Below are 9265 nucleotides of genomic sequence, written 5' to 3' on the forward strand. Positions count from 1 at the left end.
CATTTATATAATGGCACTTTGGTTTTCTAAAGGTTGTATACTAAAGAGCTTGAAACAGAAAAATGTATTGCTATTTGTAACAGTATGGCTCAGTAACAGAAGTGATTGTATTTTGTAAGACTGGAAAATGGAAGTTGAAGCAAGTTTGTAACTTTCAGTAGTCAGAGAAAGGGAGAATGATAAATTTTTAATCATGGAGATCTCTTGTTATTCTAATGTAATTATTTTATGAGAAGAAACATATTTACCAGCCTCTGAATTCTCAGTTTCTGGTATTCCAGGTATGCATAAGTATTCAAGTAAACTCATTACATTTATCCACAGTGTAATTAATTACATTTTAATAATTCATTCTCTTGTTAAAGTAATGAGTTTGTAAAGCACTGAATTTTTGAGCCTGTTATCTAACCAATCTGAAGTCTTATTAAAGATAATGTTTTTAAAAACAATTTCTGTGAAATTACTTACTTTTCATTTGTATAAATATTTCAGTTTTAAATAGCAACACTGTAGTAGTAACAGTAACACTACAGGTGTTAAAAGATTTTTCAGGAAATTCTTGACCCTTCTCTTTTCAACATTATTTACTGCAGGATTTGAACAAGCGTTTGTCCCTGCCTGCTGACATCAGGATACCCGACGGCTATCTTGAAAAGCTGCAGATTAACAGCCCGCCATTTGATCAGCCAATGAGTCGACGTTCTCGTAGAGCATCACTAGTAAGTGTAATGCATCTGCCATGCTAAACCAACCTCTCGGTTCTTCAGATACCATTTAATGCAAATGTATGTATACCGCAGGTATGATTCGTCTTCATTTACACCTTGGCTTTTATGTCCTGAACTTCACTGTGCCCCTGTCAAAATCCATTGAAGAATTTCACTGTTTCTTTCATTTTTCTTCTGCAAACTTGGCCCTGTCATTTCTCAGTGAAGGTGTTGACCCTTTGAAGTCAGTGACTAAACTCAACTCCCAAAGTGCATACTTAAACCCTTTTTCTTTTTAGAGCAGGGATGATCTGTTTGAGCAAATAGGCCATGTAGTCTTAGGTCAAGGCTGGGGCTCTCAGCTGATGTAGTACGAAAGCCCTAAAGCAGAATAATATGAAGGCAGGTCCTCCTCACTGTTCTTGTCGTATTTGATAAATTTTCTTTCTCAAAAATTGCTGTTGAGATGATAGATTTTTATTATTTTATTTTTTTAAAAAAGCATGGGTGGATTCCTAAGAATATGAATTAATAAATTCACATATAACTTTTTAGATTATTGGGTTATTAGAATAAGTTTTTCCTTGGAGATGGCAGGATGAGGATTCCTACATGGTAATTAGAGCATAAATGCTAGAAATCCTGATACTCATATAAAATACGGACATCCGTGAAATAGTCAAAAAAAATTTTTGTCTTACTTTTACAAAAATTGTTATATTTCAATCATAATTTGATCTGTCAGTTTTCTTAATGTTAATCAAGGTCTTCAAGAATTTCTGGACTATTACTGAATTTTTGAGTAAATCCCTTGGCAAGAAATTTTTTGCACATTAAAACGGATAGGTTTATGAAATCTGCATTGTTCTTTGTTTCCTTGATTTAATAGCTTATTTGCTGAAAAATAAATATGAAAGCATTATATATATATAAAATAATAAATATGTAGAAGTACATGTAGTGAATTAGTTTTATTAACTGTGAAATATCTTTATTCTTTGTGAATTCATAATGTCTATAACAAAACAATGGTTGAGTTTTATAATGTATTTTTTCCCCTGAAAAAATACAATTTAGCGTGCCTAGACTAAAGCTCTGATCTGCATGTCGCGTTTTACAGGAACAGTATTAAAAGAAGAAAAGATTGAATCAAAGCACTGGAAGTAATAATAATGTAGCAAGCTTAAATATTTGTGCCAGAATTTTGTAGCTCATTAACCACTTAGTTACTGACATGGCATTGAACTGAGGAATAGGCTTCCCCGAACCATCTCTTTTCAGACGCTGGTGAAGTACCTTTTAATAGAACCTTTTCAGTGTCAGAATACAGTATTTTGGGGGCCGGGGTCCTGTGTACCAACATCCCCTTGCTCACTTAATGGTGAGCCCTGAGAGCAGTTGAAGTTCTCTCCTCTTTACCTTGTAGAAGACAGACAGAAAAACAGTGCCCTCTAATGAATCTGGTGCGTGTCTGGAATTAGCTTCCTGTCACGAGGTTGTTTTGTTTTGCCTTTTAAAAAATGCTTTCAGGGCTTAAAAGTCCAAAATGGAACCTGCCAGCAGTGCTGTGGTATGCAGGCGTGCATTTGCTGCGTTATCCTTTCAGGATTTCAAACTAACCTTTAAAAAAAAGAAATTCAAGGACTCATTATTCCGAGATTGTCGTTGAAAGCTTGCTAGCAGACTGTTAATTACAATATATGAATATTGTGCCCTGCTTCAAAGGCATGTCTCTTTCCAAGGCTTAGCAGGAATCAAAGGAAAAAAGGATAAAAAGTATCAAGTGAGGACTTGTTATACTTTAGGTCTGGTGTATTTCTTTGAAATACAACAAAAAACCCTAGCTTTTATGGCAGTTGCATTTTGTGTATACATGTACGTGCATGTGCAGCAGCATAGGTGTAACTCTTATGCACTAGCCATTAGAAGTAAGAGACCACAAATACGATGCATCAGTGTTTCTGTGTAAGTCAATATAGACAGATATGTATTGCAGAAAAAACCCTAAATAGTTCAGAAATTGTTTTGAAGGGAAAAGGAAATTGGTCTTAGTTTGAGGAATCTGAAAATTAGTTTTTCTTATGAGTGGTAGGCAAACCAAATGTGATTAAAAAATTGAAAGTCAGGTCTTGAAGAATATCTGTCCTCTGTGTGTAGGAATATTCTATGATTTTATTGTCTAAAGAAGATTTTAAAGTTTTTGGTCTTGATGAACAATGTCAAGGTTTCCTAGAAATCAGACTTTTAAGTGGTATTCCAGACTGTCTGGCATAACAAGGCCAGTGGCTATGAGATCTCCTTTAGTTTCTCCTATAAACTAAGCAGCCTATCTTTTTAATTCTAATACCACCTAATACTCACTTCAAGATATGCTTGTTTTAAGTAGGTCAAAATGCACTTTGGAAACATAATATTTATTTTACTAACTTGTACCTGTATGAGTGATATGTTTAAAATCTCACAGGAGTTACATAGTTGTCAAATACCAACTTTGCTTGTATTTTGGGATAAACAGCTTGGCTTCAACAGGCTCCTAAATATGCTTGATGTAAAGTATCCTTATGCAGTTTTAAAACACTTCAATTCTAACGCTAATTTAACAAAGCAGAATTACTCTTAATACTGTGTTAACATAATTATGTGCCCATTTTTTCTCTTAGATACGCCAAATATGTTTACAGACAAGATCTTACACTTAGTTCAGATGTATTTTCATGCATGTGTTCTGAAAATTAAGTATTAATCCAACTTTTCTTAGTATACCTTCATATTATATTGTTGTCAAATCTTAAGTCAGCAGTATTTATGTTACACTGTGTTACCATGAAATAATATACAACTTCAATATCCATCAAATTTTAGGAACAAATCAATGTATTCAGACTTGTGGACGTAGGTGCTGAAGCTGGTCTGGGTTCAAAGTATCGTTCCTTAGAAAGAAATAGGAAGTGGAGAGCTGTGTTTAGAAGTGGAAGGAGGAGGTGACACTAGGGAGAAAACCTGACTTCTTTTGTCTTAGTGTATGTTCAATTGCTAGTGAAACAAAACCCCATGAAGCCTATGGATTTTGGATTTTAACAGGGTACAGGCTATATGCACTTTGTAAATTGGTTTAAAAATTGACATGTTTTACATGTCTCCTTTCAGCATTCCTTACACTGCAAGAACAATACAAAGCTTTGGTGTAACTGACAATGGTCTTATGTGAAAATAACTGTAAGAGAGAACCATATTAAAGATGAGAGTAGCATTGGATTTGAACAGAAGAGTAATGATCTTACAGTCTTCAGAAAAAGGTTTTATATAGGCAGGCAAACCCTCCTGGCTTGTGTTGCAGAGCTAAGTTGGTGACGAAAAAAGGAGAAGGTGAATAGATGCAAGTAAAAGACACAAAGACTTGAAGTTATGAGCCATGAAACGTAAGTTGTTGAGACAAAGCTGAAGCTTGTGGGAGAATGATGTCTAGGGATTTTACTGGCAGTTTTAGACTGAAAAGCATTGAGAGATCAGAATGGGAGAGGAAAACGGGAGCTGATACCTTGAAATGTCTTATATGTACTGGTAGAGAGCAAATAAGTAATGAAAGTTATTTTGAAAGAAGCAGCAGCATGTGGTTATGCTAAGCAAGAGAGAGGATGGAATAGTTTGATATGACTTCAGTGCTTTAAGCTGTAACAACCTCATTAGTAGTGATCAGATCAGAAGAGTAGAGAAGACTTAGGTAGGAGATAAGGTGAAGTGGGGTTTCAGCCTAAGTGTAACTCAGTACGTAGTCCTTCTAGGATGCACAGGAGACTGGCCAACAAACTGAACACTGGGCTTGGATGCCAGGGCACATTTACATGGTAATATGCTAAATTCTTTTTAAAATAGCAGAACTGTGCAGTGTTTGGTCAAGTACTATCGGGTGTTTTTCTGAAACAAAGTTTAGCTTGCTGATTAAATGATGTATAAAGTGTTCCGTTTTAGTGACAGATTTTTCCATTTCTTCTCATTGCAGTCAGAAATTGGGTTTGGAAAAATGGAAACTTATATCAAGTTAGAAAAGCTTGGAGAGGTATGTATAGCTTTCTTTTGAAATTATTACTGCTTTGATGGCAATGCCTTATGTAAAATTTTACATACACATTAACTGAAAATCTCCATATCCCTCAAAATAGCCACTGAATTTATCTTTTCAGTAAATCAAACATATTCATCATGTGTAACAATGTCACAAGCACACCAATATTCTATGCATATATAATAAGCAAAAAAAAAAAGGCAGGAAAACCATCACTGCTCTGGGGAAGAGCAAGACTCCGTTATCAAATGATCTGTGACCTTCTTACGTAGGCTGGCTTTATGTGCAGATAGACAAAATTATTCTGTCGACAATAAAACTAGTTAAGCCTGGCGTCCTCCTGCTGCGAGTTGGGTGTTGGGGAGCACTCACACTGTGCGGGAGCTTGCAGGGAGCAGGCAGTAGCTGTGCATGTTCTGGTAGAGAAGCCTGCACGCTGGGCAGCCAGCTGGGTGCTGCGGAGTGGAGTACGTAACACTGAGTTTGCCTTTCCCGGTGGGAGGGCAGCAATACGGCTTCCGACCTCCACTCAGCCTCTGACTTCCAGAGAAACGGTAGAATTCAGGAGGGGCCAGGCATCAGTCCTGTCCAATTTGATTGAGGTTGGCCAACGGGACCAAAAATGGACAAAGGAGCACTGGAGTGGGACGCACCACGCATGGCAGAAGGAAGCAGGGCTGGTCAGCACCTCTGCTGTGAATGTTGCAGCTAGTCCTCCATTTGCGGTGTTTTCATTTCCAAACATGTTTATTTTGCCTCTAGTACTTGTTAGATGCGTCACTTAGACATGACATAACCTTGCGTATCTTTGGAGGAATGTTAATCTAGTAGCTATCGAGTCATAGCTGTGGGTGTACGTTATCTCACTTGCTTACAAAGTGTAGCGGACAACACCAGGTATGTACGGTAACCGAGGGCAAGTTCTGTAACTTTCTTGCTTCCTCTTTGCAATTGCGGGATTAGTTGTACCTACCTGCTGTTTTGTCAGAATTTCTTGTCCTTATGTAACATGCCTTGGGAGTTCTGAATCTCTTACTGTCTAAGCAACAAAGAAAAAAAAGAGAAAGCTAAGCTTCATAATATTCACTGTTCATGATGTCAACCAAAACTAAACCTTGACAACTCCCTCCGCCCCCCCTCCCCCCCCCAAACAATCTCATTTAAAATACGTAACGAAGACAAGAAGCTATCGAAAATAGTTAGGTGTTTTCATAAAAGTAATGGAAGAGTATGTCTGCAGCCTTCGGAAACATAACTGTAGTGCGTAGAGACACCTCAGCTAGTTTTAATCAATTAGAGACTTTCAAGAGGATAAATGATCCCAGGAGTGAACTTAACGCTACCTGATCTGACTTCTTTGGTAGCTCTATGGTGTATAGCTTTCCGTGTAATATTCAGAGTTGTTAAGCATGCACATCCCTTGGGTCTTCTGTGTGTTCTGACCTGTGCTTACAGAATATTTTTGTAGTTTTACATATATCAAAAGAAGACAATGTAAAAACTATTCATATCCAAAATGAAACCTGTTAGAACCTCAGAACTTTATATTTTGTTTTTAACTTAACTTTCAATGAAGGAACAATTTGTAAGAGTTTCCTTCGTTTTACATTTTGTAGGGTACTTACGCAACAGTTTATAAGGGGAGAAGTAAATTGACAGAGAACCTGGTAGCTCTGAAAGAAATCCGCCTGGAACATGAAGAGGGAGCACCATGCACGGCCATAAGAGAAGGTGATAAACTTTTTTTTATTTCTTAGAATTTCAGATACTTCTGGATTTCTTTTCGACCAATGTGTACTGTTGGTACTTGGAAATATATAGGTTACATGGGAGATAAATGAAATTGGTAGTAGTTTTGATGAGGAGAATTTTAGTCTAGACATATTAAGAGTTAGTGTTTCAGATTTATTTACTTCCTGGGGGGTGGTTGTGTTCTCAAATGCAGTATTATAAATGGATGATTTTATACTGAATTAAACTATTATTGGTGAGTAACTTTCAGGGATTCAGAATACGTTTTACCAAATGTATTCTGCCTGAAACATATACTTTAGAAAATATTTACATTTTGTTACTCAAATGTCTGTTTGGTGTTTTGATTAAATAGCTTTCTTATTAACTTAACCTATGAGTGTTATGTTCTTAAAAATAGCTTTTTAGTTTAAAAAAATAAATTGCTTACATGTATGAACTTGCTAGAAATGCATTTACTGCGCATGTTTTGCATTTATTTATTACATATTTATTTTATATATCTTTTTGCAGTGTCATTATTAAAAGATCTGAAGCATGCAAATATTGTTACATTACACGATATTGTGCACACAGACAAGTCTTTGACTCTTGTTTTCGAATATCTGGTAAGTGTAAGCAGCGAGCTTTACATTTAATTTATTGTTTCTAAGTAACACAGACATAACAAAGTTCTGTTCCCTTTTTTTTTAAAAAATACTGCGACTGTTACAGTTTTCTCCTGCATCTAGAATCATTCCGCTGAAAATGAGAAAAGTGTATTCGGTTCTTATATTGCTGTAAATTAGTAAATAACTGTTCTGATAATGTCAGAGTTTCATTAATAGCAGTTAATGGTGATCCACCTAAGCAAACGGTCCATTTGTACCAGAATCATGAATTATAAAAAAAGGAAATCACACTATTATTCAAACAGTATTTTTCTGTTGTGATGCAACTATTGCAAGTTAGCCAAGGGGAAAAAGTGTACTTCAAAGTAAACAACACATTCCATCTTTTTGTAACAATCTTTCCAAGCAAATGTCCCCAATTATATATCTCACTTGCTCGCCTCTTCCACTGTAGATTTTCCACTTTCTCACTAAACTTTTACCTAATGATATTTTTTGTATAATGTGCTGGAATATGTAAGTGTAATAAGGGGGATGAAGAAAAATTCTTCCAGTATAATAGGAAAATGTAGCAATTCCATAAAATGCTGTGATGCACACAAGATGGAGGAGAAGGCAATAACAAATAATGTCTGAGATGATGCAGCTTGCTGGAAAATGGGTATTTATATCCTCTGGAAAGCCAGTGTTTTCTGCACATTCAGGCTTTTAAGTTTTTTATCATCAAACATCTTTTGCAGAGAACTCAGTTTACTGATGAATTATTTCAGTTCTAACAATAAATAATACTCGCGTAATCTGTTGTCAACAATTTTACTGAACAGTGATGATGGTGTTTTGACAGGACAAGGATCTGAAGCAGTACATGGATGACTGTGGTAACATCATGAGTATGCACAATGTAAAGGTGAGTGTTTTCAGTCACTGTTACTGTCTTCCAGCTTTCTCTGTTCTAAGAATTTCATAGAACTTAATAGTCAGGAACTATATGGTTTAGGGCTTTTACAAAAAAATAAAATGAAAACTTCCTTTTGACCTTTGGGTCTGGATTAACTACATTTGACATCAGATGGAGTCTCTCTTTTTGGTTTTGATGGCTTTTAAGTGTTCAAAGCACTGAAAACAGAGGAGATTATATAACTTCATATATTTTCATTCTCCTTGAAATTACATATTTAAAATTTAAAACTTCCTGAAAAATAATACATTCATAACTCTTGTGACCTCTTCTTGTCCTTCTTGTCCATTATTTTGTACTCATTTATTAAGTCAAGTCTGTAGTTTGGTATATCCTCAAATAAAATGTATATATGCACGCTGAGGAAAACGTAGCCTCAATCATGAATGTGGGTTTGGATGCCGCTGCCTACCACACAAGTAAGAAATTAGTAATACGTATTTAAGAGTGAGTGATGCTCATCTTTCCATTAGTAATAAAATGGAAATTATTTTCTTTAAGGTTTAATTGCCTGTTGCTTTTAACTATGGCTGTGGCCAGGTCAAGTGACTTGGTTTCCAATCTGGCCTGCTGAAACTAACTCAGGTTCAGGTGTTACCTCTCTAGTAACAAGCAGGTTTTGATTTGGAAACCTGGAATAACTTTTTATATTCTTTAATACTTACAGCTTTATAAACAAGGTTTCAGAATACAATACTGTCCGTAAATGAGTGAAGTTGTCTGAGGAGGTTACCAGTATCACCCTACTTTGTTGCAGCCTGTGCTTGACTGTGCCTTCAAAACCTCTTCATTAAGCCATATATAATTCATATAGGGGATGTTATTTGTACAGTAGATGTGTTTGAGAAACTCTTCTTGAAAAAAATTAGCTTTAAACTGTGATCCTAAAGAACAAAACCATGAGTGTACATACATGGTAGGAAAATTACTTTTATTCTTGTACAGTAACACATGGCACAAATGTGGTTGACAACACAATGTGCTAAATAGTGCAATGTGATGGGGTTTTTGTGTGCGTTCCAGTAGAGTTGTCATCCTTGGTTTTGGCTTAGTTGCATTTTGAGAAATCTGTTCTTAGTTGAATTGCGTATGGGATTCAGTCTAGATACTGGTTACTGTTTGGATAGCTTTTTCTTTTATTCTGTTGCCTCTTTGCAGTAAATATCTCTAGGGA

At 35.8% G+C, this 9265-nt stretch overlaps 1 protein-coding gene across 5 annotated transcripts in view; it reads left to right on the forward strand.

The window, feature by feature from the left end:
* Nucleotides 1–9265, forward strand: part of CDK17 (cyclin dependent kinase 17) — a 75073-nt gene that overhangs the window by 55317 nt on the left and 10491 nt on the right. For all 5 annotated transcript variants that reach the window (XM_009645596.2, XM_009645600.2, XM_009645598.2 and 2 more), the window contains 5 exons: nt 594–719; nt 4708–4764; nt 6387–6501; nt 7036–7130; nt 7978–8040. In XM_009645596.2, coding sequence (XP_009643891.1) covers nt 594–719; nt 4708–4764; nt 6387–6501; nt 7036–7130; nt 7978–8040 — 456 coding nt within the window. The remainder of the gene's footprint in view (nt 1–593; nt 720–4707; nt 4765–6386; nt 6502–7035; nt 7131–7977; nt 8041–9265) is intronic.

The sequence above is a fragment of the Egretta garzetta genome, unplaced genomic scaffold (genome assembly GCF_000687185.1).
Source record: "Egretta garzetta isolate BGI_Z169 unplaced genomic scaffold, ASM68718v1 scaffold38, whole genome shotgun sequence".
Lineage (NCBI taxonomy): Eukaryota > Metazoa > Chordata > Aves > Pelecaniformes > Ardeidae > Egretta > Egretta garzetta.